Genomic DNA, 22,467 nt, shown 5'->3' on the forward strand with positions numbered 1-22,467 from the left:
CACCTTTGGGACTTAGACCCGAAGCTTATGGATGGCGTGACCATATTTAAAAAAGATACTGACATCCTGCTTGGTGTTGTTTGCTGCTTTCTGACCAACAAATACAACTTAATAAAAGTTATTGATATTCAGTAGTAAATTGCTTTAGACTACTTGTTGGAGAGGAAACCTGTTTTCTAGGTATAATATTTGTATCAGGTATCATTAGTTAAAAGGTAATTGTGTTCACAGTGTAACTACAGCAGCAGGCAGATGGCACCATACTGACATGATATGATGTCCTGACACCAAAGTTCACAGTATGTATCACTAAAGATGAATATTTTAGTTTTCTGGGTATTTGAAGGAAAAACATCATCTATTGTCTAAATGAGTAATAAAAAAAATCATAACGTAATCCTGACAATTACTTTCCCAAGAAGTTTTCAACATCCAGCACACAAACAAATCATGGAGTGGCTCATCTATGTAAGCGATGCTTGAAACGCTTAAACTGACATTTTTCTGTCCCGTTATTTCCCTCCATTGTATGAATATCACACAAATCTTCCCATGTAACAATCCATTATGCACGAAACGCTCATAAAAAGCAAAATGGGCTTGCATCTTTTTCCTGGAGATATGGTGATTAAATCATGTATAATGCATGTGCACCACAATGATATACATAATGAGCAGAGAGGCACAGTGCAGCTCTCTATGGAGGAGGGATAATGATGGAGATGAGACTGGAATTCAACCAGTGAGGTTGCTGTGGTAATAAAAAGAGAAGCCAGACTGTTGACCAGTTTGTACTGGCAAAGGCTGAAACTGTGGGCCTAAGATCGCTCTCTCCCACAGACTGATAAGACTCAGCAGAGAGGGAGAGAGACTGCACAGGGGGGGAGGAGAAGTGAGGGATAATGATAGGGAGGAAGAGAGAGAGAGAGAGAGAGAGAGAGAGAGAGAGAGAGAGAGAGAGAGAGAGAGGAGAGGAGGGTGTGAGAGTGAAAATAAACTACATTTACAAGCAAACAAGAAACCAGGATACTGTGAGAAATCAGGTTCGGGCAGGAAGTCAAGGGACACGTTTCCACAGATAATTCCTCAGTTACTTTAAAAGTACATGCAGCTGATCAGTTATCACATTTATTCACAAATCCCCCTGACAGGTTTGTGAACCAAAGCTGAAACATTTGAAGGTTATTTGTGATACAAGCGGCAGCAGTTTTTAGCATCTGGGCAGATGTCACAGTGAGAGGAGAGAGAGAACAGGTCTCTTCCTACTGTGCGGGTAATACAGCGCTGTGTATAATGTAAAAAATAAATTACTGCCTGAAACAGATTAGTTGTCAGATACATACAGACAGCAACACTACTGCCATAATTCATGTCACAATCTATACAGCACACACACACACACACACACACACACACACACACACACACACACACACACACACACACACACACACACACACACACACACACACACACACACACACACGAGTCTGGATCTGCACAACAGCGTCAACAATGCAGTTTGTTTAGGGCTGCGATGGCAGAAGGGACAAAACTTCTGCCAAAAGTCCTGCGTCTGCGACCAGACGGCGATAACGAATGAAAGCAACCAAACGTTAAAATGAGAGAAAAATGGCATGAGAGGAAAAATACAAGGAGAAGAAAGAAATGGTCAGAAGTGATGTTATAAAAATCTGTACTTCAGTTTCAGAGGTGAATTTATAGAAGAGTTGTAGTGAGGAACTGAAATTGTGCAGCATGAGTCTGGTAGAGAAGATTTGATCTGATGCTGCTTTTAGAGGATTTTGTTTGTTTATTCTTTTCTTGGATGTGAACGAACAAGTACAACACAATGACAATCATGTTATTTTAGCCCCGTATTTAAACAGTTTGATTGTATCTTGCATCTCTTTACGACAAGTGGCACAGACCAACCCTTGTCCTTTTTGGCTGCACTGCTCTGTTGACACTCATTTCCATTTCTTATTTGTCTATTTTCTTTGACACCAAATTGCTTGTGGGTAATTACAAGCAGACCAAAGCAAATTTCAACTTTCTCTTTCACGTGCCTCTGAATTTTCAAATAACCAGTTCAGCTGTGAAAACAAGATTTATTTATTCCAATTCTAGATGCAAGGACACAGCAAACAAGTGATAATCTTTCATTCTTTAGTCTGCCGTGCACATGTGCGCTTGTAAAAACCCTGTTAGAACCACAGCTAAGCAGAAACATGGCCAACAAATCAGCCTTCTCCAGCACAAAATAAAAATCTAGTAAACCGGGGGAGTAAGCTGGTGGGGGAAGGGAGTTAGAGAAATGAAATGGGAGGCAAGGCAACAGGAGAATCCACAACAATGGGGTAGAGCAGGGGATCGAGGGGGGTAGTAGCATTGAACAGTAATCCGAAAATCACAGGGAAGTCAACAAGCAGAAAAGAGAAAGTCTGAGAAAGTATGTGGTCACGAGTGAGGACTGGGGAATCACAATTAATCAAGTGGTTTCATTACTGCCCTCCATTATTATTAGGTTAAAGAGGGTCATCACCTCTAAGCTGCGGCTGAATTCCATTTTTTTTAAAAGCCGATTCGTTTCATCTAATGATGTGCACCATCTTCCTCTGGGCTTTGCCTCCCCCCCTACTCACCCCTCCACTCTCCCCGCTTCTCCGAGACCGATATGATCAACATGCATTATTTATTGGAAAGTACGGTTGTGTTTTTTGAAAGTACAGTATGTGCAGACGGTTGTGTATCCGTGCGCGAGGGAGTGTTTCAAATGAGGAGAGGGTGTGTTTTGCGGGCACAGGTGTACGCCTGTGTGATTTCATCACTTTGCATGCAAATTTTAACCGAGGACGGCCACAGAGACGGAGCGAGGATGGAAGACGGAGGGAGAGAGAGAGAGATAGAGTGTGGAGGCAGAGAGGGAGGTGAAATGTACAGGAAATGGATAGAGTGAGAGAGGGAAAGGGAAGAGAAGAGAAGAGAAGAGAAGAGAAGAAAGATGGTGTGATGACAGAGCTGCAAGCGCTGTGTTTGTACATGCATCTGCAGGCAAATTAATCACGAGATGGTCTCGTACTCCATTAAAATGCTAATGTAGGAAAATCTAGACATTTCCATATATTTGCAATATATCCCAGAGCCCTAAGAGTGTTATTATGCTAAATGAACGCTGGGTGCTGAATGAACAGCTAATATCATGACAAATTTGACCAGGATAAAGCCAAGATTAAAAGTCTCTTAAGAAGTAAATTAAAGGCTAGACTGGATACAGACGTGACACTTCAATGCAGGGTCTTCATGAAATTAGACAAGAGAACATACCAGATGTGTGAATTATTCTCTCAACCTGCTTCCTATATCTCTTTTCACACCAAAATTAATAAGAAATGCAGGGTTTTTTTTCATTGTAGGTAAAACCACTAAAAAAGGCAATTGATTCCTCTCCCATTGTCAGTAGAGAAGTTTCCCTTTCTGTTCTATTTCTACATCATGAAGCAACTGAGGCACTCTCTCACCACGTTATTAGACCCGGGAGGTAATGCCCATAGTATCCATTCACATTGCAGACAAAATCCAGCTGTTTGCAGGTTTTAGTGGGTTTTTCAATGTGCAGTAAAGGGGATTTATCCTCAGTGATGGGGTCTTCAGTAAAAATGGCTTTATTTCCAAACTTTGAAAACCAAATCTTCTGGTGCTATAAGTTATTACAATTGTTACAAGTACAAATGTTTTTTTCTGAAATCAGGGGCTGTGTTACACGAAAGGGTTCAAATGTGGTTAAAAAGATATTTAGGCTGTTCTCTTCTTGAGAATTTACTAAAGTTGTGTATAACCGAGTCTTTTTAGATGAATTCAATATGTATATAATTCATGTGTTGGTGATGGTCTACATGCAGTGATTCATTGATATTCAGTGGATCCACACAGATGAATAATTGGTCTTGTGGCTACAAATATACATTTAATATGAAACTATAATGACAACTCATTTAAAACAAATTACAGCATAGCAGTCCATGTATAACAATTAACATCCAAATAAGTGCCATTATTCACCTATAATGTATCCTGAAAACCTATCCAGCGACTGAATGCCATTCTCAAAATTCAGATCCATAAAATATATTATGTATAATCTATTATTTATCTATTGGTTTTAAGCTTGTGAATAACTGCAGGATCATCAATGGAGATAAACACGTCAGCAACAACTAATACAGTTTATAAAGTCTGTGAAGTCATGCAGGAGAATCTGAGAAGAAGAGCTCTGCAGCTTTTTTATGTTGAATGATAGATAAGTCCTAATTAATATTTTCACTTACGCCTCAAGAGAAATGAGCATTTCTTAAAATTAAATACATTTTTTCATTGCAGTAACTTCTCTGCGTCTCATGAATGCCTTGTCCGTCAGCACAGCCCCAGGACTGGCAGGAAGTAATTTTACACAACAGACAAAACACAAATGTCAATGTTTTCCGCAACTGCTGCCATGATTAGTATGGGAATAATATACGGATATAAATAACCACAACCCCTGACAATAAAGAGGTAGAAAGGACACAAATGGAGGGTGGGAGAGTGGGAGAGAAAACGAGAGAAGGGGAGAGAGAGTTTTGTGATGATATTCTGAACTTGTTAGCAAACAGTTGCTTATGTATAAATTCAGCAGACACGTTTGTCGTGTTTCTTTCTGCCTGGTAAAGTAAATTCAATATTCACAGCTGCCTTTTGTGGCTGAAAATGGAACAATGAGAACAGTGAGAGTAAACTAAAACATTAAAGTTGGTTGTGGTGCGGAACAGCTTAACTCTTATCTTAGTTTTGTCATCTTTACATTTTATTTGTTTAGCCATCGTCATTTCATATATTGATATTACAAAACTCTTGATTAAAGCCAATTTAAATGTATTTTATTATTTGCAGTGTGATTATATGCTCCAAATATAATGTATAAAGAACCTTTAAAAGTATCCATTACATCCTCTACCAAAACTCACACAAAAACCAGACTCACATCTTTCCTCACCTAGACTCGTGGGCTTGATGAGCTCGTCCAGCATGTCATAGAAGGGGAGCCTCTGGAGCTTGACATCTGGATGGACCGGGTGCAGTGTGGCTGAGGCCGGTAGATGATGCGTCAGCCCAGTCAGCTCATGTTTCCCTGGGCCGAGCAGTGAGAGGGGCAGCAGGGCAGCGGGTGACGGGGCTCCACCGTGACCGGCATGACCCTCATAAGCCAGCTGTGTCAGGCCGGCGGGCAGCGCGGCGCCCCCTCCACCAACCATTCCAGCTGTGGCAGGGTGGTGCGGTCCAGGCAGGGCCAGCTCTGAGTGGGACACCATTTTGGCAGGAAAGCGTCGTCTGTAGAGCTCTTTGATCTTCATGTGCACGGCGGGGCTGCAGCCGGCCTTCAGCAGATACAGCGCCTTGGTCAGCAGCTCGTGTTTGCGTCCGTGCTTGTTGCGCCCAGCATAGCCCAGCAGCACCTGTAGCTCCGACACCCGCAGGCTCATCACCATTTGCTGAAATAGGAGGCAAATGAGAAACAAGATCAGAAATCCTTTCTTAAGATGCAATGACAAAACTAATGTCTCCTGACTGATGCATGTAAGTGCCAGGAATCTGTACCAGAATAGTAATGACAATCTGTCTTTTCCACTCTAGAATCATTATTATTGTCTTAAAACAGTTTCAATTTAACACACCTTGTTAAAAAAACAAAAAAAACAGAGCCATCCTGTTCTCTGGGGACAAACTGCACAACAGGAAATTAAAAACTTCCCTGTGCATAGAACAGTGGCCACAGAGCGTGTAACTTATGTGCTGAACACAACACACTGACAACGCCACCAATTTACGAGAGGCCACAAACTATCTACTACTTTGTGTGAAAGCAGCTCTCAGCTTGGCTTGGGGTCTCTCCGGGGAGGAGCAGGAGGGGGGTTATTTAAGAGGAAGATGGCTGCTCTGCTCGTCCTTCTGCCAACCTCAACCTGGCCGGGTATGGAAATAATTGTATGGATTGAATTTTAAACGGATATATTTGCATCAATATTTATTAGGTTTGATGCAGGTGTGCTGCTTCCTAACAAAGCCAACGGCAGAGCTGAGGTTTCCCATACATAAAGATACCTTAGGTCAGCACAGCTGGCTGTTTGCCAAACAGATGTTTAAAACACACGCACGCAGCGCAAACACGCACGCACACACACACACACACACACACACACACACACACACACACAGAGTAGTTCACCACCTGGCAGTAAAGCATTTGACTGCAGTGCATACAATAAATGTCTCAGTACAGCTACAGCTTCGTTTTCTGTCAGCTGGATCAGCACCTGTCCTAATACCACAGACACCATTGATTCTGGGAAGCGGAGCACTTAATGCAAAACATGTTCTTCTGAGTTGAAATGAGAAAAACCAACGAAGGATTTTCTCCGGCTCAACACAAGGCTCAACGTGAGGCCGAGGCGGTTCATCCCAGGAGGCAGTGGGATTGAGAAGCTGCAACAGGATTCTGGGAAAAAAAGCACTGCAGGTTCAGCATAGGGTTGAACATAACTACAGAAAGTGCTGGTAGCGCTTCACCTCACCACACTATTTGTTCAGATGTCCACATATGTGACCGCGTGATCTCTCACGATCCAGCTCATGTTACAACCTCCTCTCGTTCGCGCAGGTCCAACAAAACAACAACAACAACTAAATGAAGAGTAGAAGGAGTTTGCAGCTGTCTAACTCATGGATGTATTACAATGCATCCATGGTGACGCTGCCTTATTATGTTTGCTTGCTTTTCCATTAATGCCGACATCCACAGGTGAATCACATGAAGACTGAGGAAGAGACTGCTTCATCTGTTTGTTTGGTGACGACTGCGATCAGTCATGATTATCATTTCCAACCAAGTAGTTGTTGTAGCATTGACAAAGCATTTAAAATGATTTCCCTTATGTTGAATACGGTCACAATACGTTCCTGACAACCTCTGGAGGTGATCAGGCCGTTCACATCCGTCCTCAATGTGTCTTTGGCGCATTTGCACCAGTTCTTCATGTGGTCAGATACAGGGTGTAAATGTGTAAATAGGGTAACTGTATATGCACATTGGAACCAGATCTATTTCCACACACACACACACGCTTCTATCTTTATGAGGACAAGTGATGATACGACACATTCCCTAGTCTTACCTAACCTTATACAACATGCCTGCCCCCACTACCTAAACCTAAATCAAACATAAACCCTAAAACCAAGTCTTATCCCTTCACTAGAATTACCGCCCTGTGGTTGTAGTTTCAGTCTACATAGATTTTTTTTCCAGACTCATGAGGTCACTGTGCCCTCTGATCTTTGACAACTGAAATCTAATCAGTTCATCTTTGAGTCCAAGTGGCAACTGGTCAAAATCTGAAGAACTTCTTTAAAGGGCAGACTCCAAGAGGCCAAACACAAGTTTTGTGAGGCCACCATCTACAAAATCTGAAGAAATTCCCTCAAGGTTTACCTAAGATACTGTATTTACAAGACGAAAAATGTGTTTTGTAAGGTCACAGAGACCTTCACCTTAAACCAAAGAAATCTAATCAGTTCATCCTTGAGTCCAAGTGAACATTTGTGCCAATTGTTGAAAAGGTCCCCTTGATTTGCTCCTGAGATATCGCATACACAAGGGAACAAATGTGTTTTGTAAGGTCACAGCCATCGTGACCTTTGTCCTTCAATCACCAAAATCTAGTCATTTCATTCTAAAGTCCAACTGAACGTTTGTGCCAGATTTGAAGAAAGTCCCTGAAGGCGTTGTTGAGCTATTGTGTTGACAAAAATGGGACGTACGTGTTTATATAAACCGACAACCTGAAAATCCCACACATTAAAAAGCCATTGATGGTGTGTCAGAAAGCGAGGACTCACTCAACAAGGTCTAATAGTGAAACTGGTCCTAACAAAGACGACAGTTATCAAACACACACGCACACACACACGGGGTCGACATGTCTTGTAAAAACCTCCTGCCTTCATCTCCTTTAATGACAGAGAAAGGATAAAAAAAATCGCAGATGCAAACAAACACACGCCCCTTAAATGACAAAGTACACGGGGCTATTAGTGCCCAGCGTGTCAGTCTCCATTAGGCTACACACACAGTAGTTATTACTGTTACTATGCACAGAACCTGTCTGGTGTAGTGTCCATACAAAGGAATCAAACCTTTACGCCTTGATTCTTCTTCTTATTATGATGCACATTCTTCTTCGGTTACTCTCGGGTTCTGCATCCAATTGATATTTAGAAGGACTGGTCTGTGCAGTTTTTTTTATAACCTAACCAGCAGGTTTTTAGACTTGAAAAATGAAAACACTAACATGCACACTACAAACCATGCATAGTTATCCACATATCAGAATTAGTATACATCATTTAGAAATGACAGAGCCCTCACCTCACTCATTAGCTTTTGTTTGATTTCCTCCGGGCACGTTTTCATGATGCAGGAGTACTGCCAAAAGACTCTGAACCTTATTCTACAGCTGCACTACTTTGCTATGAGTATCATCTAAATGTAAAAGAAAGAACCGTACTTAAACAGCTTTCATTTTCTGTGAGGGCGAGTGGCCCAGGTGTGAAAGAAACAGCTCGCTCTGGTCCAACCGCAGGATGGTGTTATATCAATATAAATGACGTATTAACAGAGAGGAAGTGAAACCTCCACGTGTTGCAGTTTACTGTAAAACCTGTTTTTGCAAACTTAACTCTCAGAGCCCACACGTGCATCAAACAGTTGAGACATCTGAAGCCAACAAAAACATCTGATGCTAAAAGATAAGGCAAAACACACCATGGATGTTGTGTTGATTTAAAAGGAACGAAAATGAATTCAGGATATTGCGACATCATTAAAGAACAGAAGTAAAGATTTATTCTTTCACATTGATCTAATTTCACATAAGTAAAAAATAACCATTACAGTAAAAAGATGCCAGATACTGCGGTGACATTCTCAAATGTTTAAACAGTTTTAACACCCACAGGAAAATAATAAAGTCCTCACATTTCATGAAGCTGTTCTCCTGCGAGGAACAGACTATCTTAGACAATCTGGGCTCGGACCAAGCTTCACACTGCTCAACGGGACACGGCAGCGGCTGCTGTTTACTGACTAAACACTGCATCTTGTGTACAGCTGCCACATACGTAAAGCCGCGTGCACACACAGTCGTGTTTCCATCCCTTCAGGGGACGTTACCTTAGCTTACATTTCATGAGTCGTTTTCAGACATGACCTGCAGGTAAAATCCTGACAACTGACTGCAGAGTTTACCCGCAGTTTGCTTTTCACACATGCACAAAGCAGAGGGAGGTTTTCTGCACAGACGCGTTCACAACAGCAACAAATCCTCTGCTTTATTTACTCTGCGGTTTGCGTTCACACAACCTAAGAAAATACGGAGGAACTGCGGAGTTCAGCGCATGTCTGAAAGCAGGTATGAAGACTTGGGCCCTATACACTGAGACATTTACCTTGCACTTAAACAACACGTGGGACTGTGTTGGTGTGGACTTGTCGTTTCATTTTACCTACCAAGGTTAGACAACGAAATATGATCCTGTAAGTCCAGTCGGAGGAACAAATTGATGTATTTAAAAGCTTGTTCACAGCACAGAGGTTTGAACCGAACAGGATTTTACAACCCTGGAGAGTTATTACGTTCACAACTGTGGCGACGATGTTGAGGAAGACAGCAGAGATTAAGAAGTTCACCAGCAACGTGCTGTTGCATGTGTGTGATTGGCCGATATGCTGCCCTGTCAGATGACACTATGTTGTGTCGCCGAAGAAGTTGAACCAGACTCGGCTTTATTGCCCGATAATGCAGCTAAATTTTGTCGACTTCCCTGTGATTCCACCACAGCTGTGTTTTTTCATAACCACTGTCTGAACATACAAGGCAATACTCTAAATCTAAATCTAACACTAACCTTAAACCTTCTTACCCCCAATAGGAAGTAAACACCCCTCAGTCACTGTGCTGAGAGATTTGTGTCTCCCCACCAATAGTGATATAATTACTCACACATGCACATGGGTAATAACATGTGCAAAAAAAATCCAGATGTTTTTATCAGTCAGGACACAGACCTGTTCTTGTCCTTTGTCACGACACACATACGGTGAAGACACATTCAGGAGGAGGAAGAGAATCGGGAGGCGGTCGCCCATATGTGAATGCAATTCTGATGCCTTCAGTCTGAGCCACACTGCGGTTATAAAAACACATCAGTCAAACGCAGACGGCTCCTACAGGAGGACGAGGAGGCAGGAAGCTGCTGTCTGTGCATGGATTCTCAACGTTTACAGGGTTTTTCTAACAGAATCATTTGATAATTCAATATTTTTCTGTTTATTATATATAGACTTGGACACACAACACACACAAACAACACACACACACACACACACACACACACACACACACACACACACACACACACACACACACACACACACACACACCCACAGTGTAGTTTCTCTCCTGTTGGCGACATAAATGACCAGTTCCATGAAATATGCATGTGGAAGAGGGGGATGTGAAAAATGATGACACGGGCTGCCCACAATTTCTCTTTCCCTCACACACACACACACACACACACACACACACGCATGCACGCATTCGCACACACACCTTAACACAAACACACACCAAGCCCCCCCCACCCACTCTCTACAAAGCAAACACTCACAAAAGAGAGACAAATACACACAAGCACAAACACTGGCTCACATAAACCTGAAACACACAAACACACACACACACTTTCACCATACTGCGGATGTGTAACATTCCTCTGGCCTCACAAAAAAAAAAAAAAACGAGGGAAAACAAACAGAGGAGAGAAAACAGTGGAGCGGGTGGTGTTGGAGGAGAGGCAGACGAACGGCTCCCTGCTCTCACCATCACCTCTGGTTTTCTCCTCCTCCTCCTCCTCCTCCCTCCTCTCCCGCAGTCATCACCAGGACAGGTGACCCCAGAACTCCTCCATCTTCCCCGCTCAGCAACCGCTGAATAAAATGTTGTTCCCCAGCTTTTGTTTACAGGGTGATGTACTCGACGAGACATGTCGGCCACCACACTCTGAGAATCTACTGCACCCGCTCAAGTCTCTGAAGAGAAAGGACGGGCTGTCCTTCAAACACTGAGACAGAACGAACCTGATGGAGTTTGTTGAAGTAGACGATGAACAGATGATAGAAAAAAAATAGATGAAAGAAAAAAATAGAGCAATTTGTTTCCGGTCTACAATAAGTAAGAAAGTCAATGAGCTGAACAACAAGAAACAAACGTAAATGTTTAAACCAACCTTACTTTACAACGTCTGCAACTCTTTTACACAGGACCCCCCCCCCCTTAAACTACAAACTACAAGCTCTACCTCATATAATTAAAACTAACTTATTTGCTTTAGAGCTGCAGAGATTAGCCAATTTATTGATTAGTTGATTACCATAAAAGGAAGTGACTACTATTTTGATAATTGATTAACTGATTAATAAAATTGGGGATTTCTCAGCGTTTGAACATTGTTAAAAACATTTTGGATAATGTCAGTGCACAAGTCAACAAAATATATAACATGGATGTAGTCATTTTTAGTCAATGAAGAAATGTTCCAGATTATATCTTAAAAACTATTGTATGTGGGTAAATTGTGCGGTTGCCTACAACAGCAAATCCTCCTGCACTTGCCTGAATCGGTTGGTTTAGTCAACAAAGAAATGATTTAAGTGATATCAAAGAGCAGTTCTGACATTTTAGTGTCACAACATTAACAGCCAAAGTGTATGATATTACTGACTGATCTCCTCAAACTAAGTATTCACACTGGAGCTGAATTCAAACACAAGCTGCGGCGCACTGAAAATGCCAGACCTCATCAAAGCCTGTGTGAGAATGTGCTTTATTGTAATGTTTTACTGAAACAACTTGACATGTAGGTGCAAAGGGAAGCTTAAACAAAGGAGGGGAGGGAGAAAGAGAGGAGACAACACAAAGAGAAGAGCTCGTGGTAACAGAGGGGCTGTTGCACAAAAACTCACACAGCATACAGGCCAGTGTGGCTTTTTGAAAACAGAGATTTTTGCAAATTTACCAGACGGGTACATTTAACACCAATATGTGAAGGTGACGGTTGAAGATTCACCAGCGTGATACTCTCTGATGTCTTGAACAGCACACGGAGCTGAAACTGAAACCCGATAAAACCCAGAGTTTTGAAATTGCTTCAGGCAAGTAAACCACTGCGCCAAAAGAAGAAGAGAAAGGAGAAAAAACCACTGTGAACTTCAGATTTTAGTGTTACTGTCAAAAGAAAGAAAGAAAGAAAGAAACTCCAACCAGTAAGACACTAGGGCTGCTCGATATATCGAAAATGGGTATGGCCACATCAACCAGTAAAACACTGGACAATGTATCTTCTATCTTCTGATATCCTTACTTAGAACTGACACATTTGCATGATTTGATAGTAAATTTTTCAATAATTAAGCTTACACACGTTTATCAACACTTTTCTAAGAATCAATATCATTTCTACTCTTTATATTTCAGCTAATTTAAGGTTTTTCCCACCATCGGTACTATTACAGGCCTTATTCACCCTTCCTCTGGAAAAATCTAATATTAGTATATTTTTTAAATGCGGGTGCACCTGCTAAAAAAAGGCAATTGACTCCAGTCACTTTGCCAGTAGATGAGTTTTCCTTTGTGTTGGGACTGAGAAAGAGCTGCAGCAGCAAACTGGGAGAATAGATCCGTCATGTGCAGTGCGAGTTCATTTTGAGTCTGAAATAATAAAAACTACAATGTTATCTCTCCCAATTTATTTGCTTGATCGGGGTTCACCGAGTTTAAATTTATGACTTTTTTAAACCTTCTGAGGAAGATTTTTCTTTAAAAAGAAAACTGAATTCAATGCTTCTCAAGACTTTTGGAGACCTGCAGAGACCCTGTAGATTCTTGTCAGACTGGAGAGCGGTGTGCAGGGTAATAATTTGCTATGCCCAGAGCTGGTGAGAGTGATGGATGGATGAGTGAGATGATGGGGGATGGGGGAAGATAGAGAGCAGCTGAGCCTCCAGACCAAATGAAATTCTCCACAGCTCCAGCGAAAAACACAGGAGGGAGGGGGGAGGGAGGGTGTCGAGGCTGGAGGGGGCAGCTCAGATGGACGCACGTTATCAGAGGAGTAAAAGATCCACAGTCATGCACTGGTCAGGCTGCAAACACTGCTGCTGGAAATACATTTAAACTTCTGACTGTAGCAAAATAAACGGTGCAAGGCAGATGATTATACTTCATTCAATATATTTCATAAATAAGCACATCCAGGCTGATAAAACTTTTGATGGTGACAATCTTTGAGTATATGGAGCTGTTAAGTGGGAGAAACTGCTTGAAGCTTGAAGATTTTGTGGCACTTTAAATTCCAATTTCACTTTGCTTTAAATAAATCAGGATCTTGCTCCTGGATATTTAACAATATTCTATCAATATCTTATGACCACCAGTTTTAATGGATGGTTGCAGAAAAAAGCCTGGTATAGCTGCTGACATTATTGTAATTGAAACACTCACGAACCTGAACTTATGGAGGAAAAAGCCACAAGCTGGAGTCGGTCCTACGGACACTGCAGAGGACTTTAGACTGAATACATCTATCCTGTGTCATCTTTAGCTTCTTTTAAAACTTTATTTTTAAGTTTGGCAATTGAGTTTTTCTTTTACCTAAATGCACCTTGGGAGTTGTAGGCAAGTATCTCCTTTTACTCCTCGTATAACCAAGATACAGGTTCAGAGTGACACTAGTGCATCTGTCAGAGGCTTAGATGTACATGTATATACACACACACACACACACACACAGATTATTGAATCACGCAAACTAATTCGTGCAGCAAGGGTTTTTCTCTTCACACACACACACACACAGACACACACACACACACACACACACACCCACACACACACACACACACACACACACACACACACACACACACACACACACACACACACACTCCAGTTGACCCTTACCTCAACCGTAAGCACACACCTGTAAGTGCCGCTGCGCTGCAGCCGAGAGCAGTCGACTGCAGCGCAGACATAATGAAAGGAAACAGGCAGCACGGAGGCCTGTTTGATGAGGAGAGACAGGTTGGAACTGGCCAGTGGCCGAGCCGTCCTCAAAGGTTTCATCTGTCAGGAGATACACTGGCCTCCAAAACCTGGAGAGTGGCTCAAGTTTCTGTGAAAGCTCATCATCTATGGAGGGAAATTAGACTCTAAACGGCCACAAATGTGTCACATACAAGCTCTACAAAGAAAATTTTGATTTACAAATTTGTGTTTAATTTTAGAATCAAATAAGTGTTTGACACACAAATCCACGAAGCCATTAGAAGACATAAAACATCGAATCGTAATATTTTACCTATAGATTTTTAACTTTAATTTCCCATAACTAATCATTTTTTGTTTTTGGAACATTTTCTTGTATTTATTTACAGATTATTAAATGTGTGTGCACAGATTTCCTGATTTGCATTGATGAGGTTTTAAGACCCTTCTTACAGACTCCAGCTCCACACAGACCCCATGCATGTTGTGTTTAAGTGCTGATGGAAAACACGGACATCTGCGAGAAGTTGACTGATCTGCCAACAGCCCAGATGTCCCAGTTTTTCACCAGCACTTAAACACATCATGCATTTGTGGTTTTGTGTGGAGCTGGAGACTGAAAAGTCTCAAAACTCAAACACATGTTCATCTCAACGTATCTAACAATATGTAAATAATACAAAATATTTCTGGACATTAGTACAAATACAAGAAGCTTCTCACAAGCAAAGGGTATCAGAGCTGGGAAGATCTTCTAGCAGCTACTTCCAGCTTGATAATGCTCCATGTCACAGACGTCTCAAACTGGGTTCGTGATCATAACAATGAGTTCAGTGAACTTAGAGGCCTCCACAGTCACCAGATATGGATCCAGTAGAACCTTTGGCAGCCTGAATTGGCAGCGTGAATGTGCAGCTGACAAATCTGCAGAAATTATGTGACGCAATCATGTCAGAAAATGATCTTCACAATTTCCCAGAGCACAAATCAACATCATGGAGGATCTTCTTTCCTCCTGGACTGCTCATCAGCACCACACACACATACATGCAGTTGAGAACATGGCAGAGGGACTGATCGGCCATCGGCAGCAGCGGGAACAAAAATACCACTTCAATGGCCTTTCAAAATATCCATAAAGATTTTATCATCCACGGCAGGCTGTCAGAACTAGAGCAGTACAATGTCTTTTTTTAAATCTTGAAATTAATGCCACACATTCTGCTTTAAAATTGTAAAAGGGGAAATGACCACTAACAAGTGCAAACAGGAAATTCACATGAGTATAATGTTCACACACACAAGTCCACTGTGGTTGTCATGTGAGGTGCTTCACTTCAATTGAGCACACATGCGAAGGGCAGTCACAAAGGCGAAGTGCATGCATGCCACAGATCTGATACACAAAGAGTTAGCATGCAAGGGGGAGAACTCACACACACACACACACACGATCAGCCCATCAGGACCCATGCACAACACCATCATTACGCTCACAGAGATTGCATATGCTGGCCAAATGGCTGGTATGTGTGCAAAACCTCAAATGTACCATTCAGTCCCATGACCATCAAATGACATGCACACTATGACACTCGCTGCCTGTGCATTAGAACAAACCACAGCCAGCTTCCTTTTTCACAGGGCTGAGAGAAATCGAGGAATAGATTGTGGGGTAATGATGATGAACTCTACTTGGGCTTAAAAATCCTCGGTTTGCAAGATGGCAACTATAAATGGCCGAGGACAATTTTAGCCTGCATAGGAAGACAAATTTAGGCTAGACTTTTTCCCCCATTGCCTGAGGTGACACCGTGCACCATAAATATTTTCTGACATAAACACGTGGTGAAAAAGGAGTCTCTAAAAAAAACACCTTGATTCCGACTTTCAATTGCAGCCTTTGGCAATATCACAGTTTTTTCTACTTTAAAACTTTACAGATTAGTCAGAAATTGTTGGCAGGCATTTAGGTGAAGGTACAAGGAAAGCTCCATGTTTCCATCACTGTGTTGCCTGTATTTACTGACAGAGGATGCCAGTGGTTTTTAGGGCTCAAACTGCAAATTTATCATCTGTAGCAAACACTCAAACTTCACGAGACAGTCTCCGGGGATTTAGAGATACAAGCTCATATGAATGTCAGACAACGATTAACTTTATATCACATTATTGTCCTGTTTAAGTTTGAAGACTGATTTCTGCACCTGAGTGAAGTTTGTTGTTTTAAATTATTTTTTATGGGAAATGACAAACACTTAATAAAAAGCAAAACATTTATCAAATCTGAGGCAGAGCAATTGTGTTATACCTCCTCACTGTGAATAAAAAGCATGATATCGCTATTATATGTATTGAATTTTTGTTATTTTGCTATTAATGAAAACTATATTGCAATAACTATTGATATTGTTTTATTGCCCAGCCCTAATAAGAATCATCTGATTTGATGCCAGCTGATATATAACAGTTTTAAATATTCTGTAGTCGGGTCAGAATAAAAGGTTTTCATCAGGCCTCTGTTTCATGAGTTAGAAACAAGTAACTTGGCCATTAACACGTATTGGGAAATCACTGAAGCGATCAAGTGTGCTTACTCAGGTTCTCTCTTGCTCTCCTCTCAGTAAACTTACATTTAAAAACGTCAATAGGATTAAATACAATTTCCACCCCCAACAGAAACAACTAATGTCTTACCTATGTGACAGTGTCATACAGAAGTAAAGGTTATCTAGCGGTTATACCGTCCATTACACCTAGCAAGACCAAAGTCGTGGCTTAAAGCAACCGACATCTTTTCCCTTTGAGCTCCACACGTTTGCTAGAAGAGCTAAAAAAAAATCATTTCATTTTACTTTGTTTTGAGGTGAACAGTAATGCAGTTCTTTGGAGTCCCAGGAGTCTGGGAGATGGTGAGGCTAATAATGTTGTGCCAAGCAGTTTCTCTAAAGGTTCTGCAGGATGTGTGCATTTGTGTGTGTGGGTGTGCAGGGGTTGTGTAGGCGGATGAGGGGGGGGAGCAGGCACACTACCTGGCCATTATATAAAGCTCCCACTCTCAGCTAGAGGGCTCTGTACTGAGTGCCAGCTCCCTCCCCATCCTCCACCCTCTCTGTCCTCCCATCCCCCCTGCTTTTAGGCTTCCAGCTTTTCTGACTCAGGCTTAACTCGGAAATATCTCTGTTGTTTTCACTCCCTCCTGCTTCTGTGGGATCAGAACCAGTGCCCATTGTGGATGAAGTCAAAAAACGGAGTTTGGGACAAAATATGGATGAGGCCGTCCCTCCCCCAAGCTTGATGGGTTCGTGCTGGAATGAGTTCAGAAGGATTTCTCTTTTAATCATTAGTATGTTAAATGCTGTGCCGCCACACATGGGGATACAGAGCTCCACTCCCAGCTTGCGACAGGCTGATAGCGTATCTGAAACCCATCTCTTTCAAGACTGAACGGCAAAAAGTTGTGATGACAAGGGGGTTTGTAATCGGGTGTCAAAACAGTGCAGGAACACACTGCTGGTGGTTTTGCTGCCGTTTTGGAGGACACTCAAAAACAAGAAAATCTCAATGAACGATGGCAAAATGGTTCAAACAATTGAGCGGTATTTAATCCCTAACCTCGCCCATGTGTTGAAGAAAGGAAGCAACAGAGGCTAAAAGGATGAGAAATAAGACACAAGACACCAAAATCCCACTGCACTGGTTTGAGGAAATGAAAAGTAGGAAGACACCAGTGAGCTGCACTCGCACTCTGCAACCTTCACTTCCTGGAGACTTGGTGGAGGTCGGCAGACGCCGAGATGAAGTGGAATAACAGAGACAGAAGCCCGTGACCTCAGACTGTGCAGCAAGCACGTTGCTGGTTGGGTAGAAAGCACAGATGAGTTTTGAGCATTTGACTGACCTCTCTGATGTTGGGCTCAGGACCACCAGGGAACTGCAGTTGCATTACTTTGCTCTCCTCCTGAGCTTCATAGATAAGCACACCAGGCTGGTCTGTGCTGAATGAAGTCTCCCAAATCAATTTCGACTTTCCCTCCATATCTCACTACAGCTGAATGATGGGGGGAAAAACGTAGTGCAATTTGGTTTTTTTTCTGCTGAAACCAAGACATACAGTGAAGAGAAAGGTTTTCAGTGTAGATTATTCATTTCAAAAGTTGAAATAAAGACAAAGTTCAGATGATGCTCATGATACATCACACTTCAAAACTTTGTTTGGAGTTAAAGATTAAATTAAAGCCTTTGGCAAAGACCCTGTCATGTTTTTCTAATGAGGGCTATTGTCAGTTTAATGAAGAAGCTAAAACACATCACAACTAATGCTTGGTCAGGTCTGGTTCTAGACAGAATTTACCACTTCATGGTTTATTTCACACTGGAAAAAATAAAATCATCAAAAAACATTTTTCATTTATTGGCCCAGCCGAGGATTTTATGTTTTAATAGCTGTCTGTCAGCAGGAATACGCAAAAATAATTTAACCGATTTAAATCCTCTTCATCCCTTGAGGAACATAATATACACAGTTTTCCACCATGAACCAAGTACGAAACCATGAACTTCACGGGCGGATCCAGATCAGGCTGCAAATCACGGAAAAACATTGTGATAAAGGGTGTTTTCTTTACATTTTAATAGATTTTCGGGTTTTGACTGTGGGGAATTTAAGGGGGATACAAATAAACATCTAGATCTAGTGAATATAAATGTGGTTTCAAAGGGTTCTGTTGTGCCTTGGCAGCGGTAAGCACACTACTGAGAGTCAATCAAGTTTGTAGGTATTTCATTCTTGAATTAATAGCTTTATTGTTTTGTGTATTCATCTTGCTACTGTCTCCTTAACAGGCACATATTATAACATTATTATTTACTCTGAATATTGATAATTGATTGTTGATTGTCACGAAAGCCTACAAGTCCCTTATTGACACTTGCTGCTGCAGCGACTGACAGTTTTACCAGCTTTACTGAAAACTGTGGAAAGAGATTTCTGGAAATACTTTCCCTCTGATACAATACTGATTGACAGATGGTGCATTAACTAACTGCAAAGAAATGCACATCTGACATGAGGAAGCACAAAGCTACACCCACTTGTACGTGACCTTTGCACATTCATGTACAGTTCCCATTTAAGTCGTTCCCTTTTTCATTTTCATGTCTCATCTGCTTATTATACCTGCACATTGTTATTGTCTATTATTAACTGCACTCAGTGTCCATTTTATACAGGTATAAATAATACAGGTGTACAATCCCATACAACAGTTTTACCACAAATTCTATTCTTACGTCTGTAAGGTTCCATTTTTGTTGGCCCCGTCATGGAGGTGTTAATTAAATCATATGTTTTAGCACTGAGGTGACAGTGAGGGATGGCACTGAACTGGACTGCATTATGTTCAGAGGTGTTCCAAATATTCTGCTCTTCTCATCCTGGTGAGTTGGGAGGAGGAAATGTTAGAAATAACTCATGATATAACACAATCCAGTGTAATACCACCTTAAACTATGACCTTATTAACAAACATATATTTCATTTTTGTACATTTCAAAAATCACAGACTTTAAGACAGTGTTGAGATCTATATGTTTGTAACATGTTGCAGATTAGACTTCAGTTATTCTTCTTATTTTTAAGAGCCAGAGTCATGTTGGATTGTTTGGCCTTTTCGGAGGTTTGGATTCTGGTTATTACTTCAGTGGTTTGATTTGCACTCGTTTGTACCGTCTCTGAATAAACTACTAGATGCATTGATTTTATTCAAAATTAATAAAGTACAATATCCATATCTTTCCTCTCTGCCAATTCTCCCACAGGGTCGTTTAATCTCGTCCTTTAGGCAAAGCACACACACACAGCTGTTTTCTTAAACCTGCCGGGGGGATTTTCTGCTCGTCGCACGACGCTTCCTAAAGAATGAAGAGTGTTTGGTGAATCAGTGTCTTAAGCTGCCATCCCTCAGGTCACAGGTCACTGGAGAGGCTACGTCACGTGCACACTTCTATCATTAGCCATTAACCCTTCAAGCTCACAGCTCAGGGGCCGAAGAGATACATCTTAACCTGCTGGCTTCATCTCCCCACAGACTCACAAATCCCCTCACCTGGGACGAAAGGCTGCAGGTGTCATGATATGACTTTGAAGCGACACAATAGAGGAGACTGTCTGCCAAGAAAAACAAACACCTGGGCGTACAGATGTCTCCTTTCATTTGATGGCATAGCCTGATATTAAAGGTAATTTGCCTGGGGCACATAAAGGGGATTCATTCATGTTTTTTGTGTATGTTTCCCAACATAGAACAGCTTTGCTCTTTAATCCTCGTTGCTTAGGTTGCATCTTGACTTACACCCCATACTCTTTACACATAGAATCTGAAAGGAGACAGACAAAAGTTCAACAAATATTGATATATTACTTTTGCATTGTGTAGGTGGTGAGGAGGTGGAAAACATAACCGATCTACCTCAGATTTCATAAAATGATTTTCTGTTTATCGAGCGTTTCTCTCACAACCTTCACTCAGGAGCAAAAATCAGGCTTTAATCTTAAAAGAAATAATGAGACATTTATCATGATGATTATCGTGATCGGCTAACATGAACATTTTATTATCTTGATGTCATTTCAACCCTAAACACTAATTTCACATCGTATACAGCAAAATCAAAGTCTGTATAAAGCAGATGTTTCAGGATTTTTTCCCCCTCACTAAGTTGTAAATTCGTGCGGCAAGATGCCATAAATTTCTTCTCAAATTATTGCCTCCCCTGTGTTTTGTGTAACCTGTTGTATCGGTGCCATCAGGTGTTACTGGCAGTGTGACGTCCAACAAACTGCATCGAAGACAGTGGGACGTAAAACTTAGAATTTAGTGGAAAACAGCAATATGGAAGCACGTCATACACAAAACCTCAAACCAAACAGCTGCAACTGGAGAGTGAATTATGAGTCGCAAAGTACAAAAGTGAAAGTTTAACTAAACTCTGCACGGAAGTAGCACATGCCTCGGGTGGAGAGATTTATGAGCTTCAAGGGGAGGCTCTGATAAAACACAGCAGACTCCTAAATCCTGCAAGAGGATAAAGAAATATTTTATGACGGCAGCCTTTTCATAAGACATTTTTATTCATCCATCTCTTAATTCACACAGAAATTCTCTCTTAATATTCCAAAATTTAAAAAGGATAACTTCCAAATCTGCCAGGAGGGGGGGGCCAGCGAATTGCCCGTCTTCCTCTGGCAGTTGGCGACAAACTGTCGAGTTTCAAACCACGACCTGCCCGTGTCCATCTCAAATGTGACACGTTTCCACGGCAACAGGGCCGTGTAACAAAATCACCACAGGAGCTAAGAAAAGCTTAGCTTGAAAGTCAATGGCTGCAGACAGCGTGTGCTCTCAGAGGACAAAATATCAGACAATAGCAGAGCTCTTACGCTGGTTGGATTGGCCCGACTGTACAGAACATTCAGGGCATCACACAGCCTGAAATGACATATTTCTTATCTTTATCTGACGGCAGCACAAACGATAAACTTCACTAAATGCAGAGAACGGGAATAAACCCTCTTGACAGTTTGTTTCCTGCTGCTTTGATGCTAAACACCTCTGATTTTCTCTGTACCCGACGAGATCATTTCTCACACTGCAAGCTTTATACATTATGCTGTGCACTGCCATACATCTTTAATGTGCCTCTCTCCAACCAGACTCTACATTCTCCCTACTTTTCTCTGTGAGCTGGTGCAAGGAGAAGCCTCTCTCGCTCGTTTAGTACGAGCTTTAAAAACGTGGACAAACATCTGCACATGCACGTACGCTTTAAATAGAGCAGCAGGTGAGAGCAGGTATCAGTCACATCGGTAATTTCCATGCAAAAACGCCTAATTCTCTGTGAAACCAAATATTAACTTTGGCGATAATGACGATGACAGAAAGAGAAATAGGCAGGTGCTGAAAGGATGTAGGGGAGCGGAGATGAGAGCCTGTATCATTAGGGATTAACCTAGCCACAGGCTCTACAAATAGACTGTCTCCACCTATGAGCCGCCAGCGCACAGACAGTCATTTGTATTGCCAGGTTGCTGCTGCAGCAGCTCCAGAGAAGAGAGAAGACAGTTCAAAGAAGCTGAGGCAGATCGGGACTCCTGTGAAACAAAATGCGAGGCAACAGGACGCATTCGGGGGCCTGGCAACATCAGAGGATTTCACAGGCTCGGGTTTTTGTCTGGGGCAGCTGCATTACAGATTTATGCAGCAGTTCA

General features: G+C 41.7%; 1 protein-coding gene across 1 annotated transcript in view; it reads right to left on the bottom strand.

Moving 5' to 3' along the window:
* Positions 1 to 22,467, bottom strand: part of LOC118108433 (E3 SUMO-protein ligase PIAS1) — a 48,739-nt gene that overhangs the window by 22,116 nt on the left and 4,156 nt on the right. Inside the window, exon 2 of the mRNA XM_035155730.2 lies at positions 5,033 to 5,528. Within this exon, the coding sequence (XP_035011621.1) occupies positions 5,033 to 5,528 (496 nt within the window). The remainder of the gene's footprint in view (positions 1 to 5,032; positions 5,529 to 22,467) is intronic.

Source organism: Hippoglossus stenolepis, chromosome 1, assembly GCF_022539355.2.
Source record: "Hippoglossus stenolepis isolate QCI-W04-F060 chromosome 1, HSTE1.2, whole genome shotgun sequence".
Lineage (NCBI taxonomy): Eukaryota > Metazoa > Chordata > Actinopteri > Pleuronectiformes > Pleuronectidae > Hippoglossus > Hippoglossus stenolepis.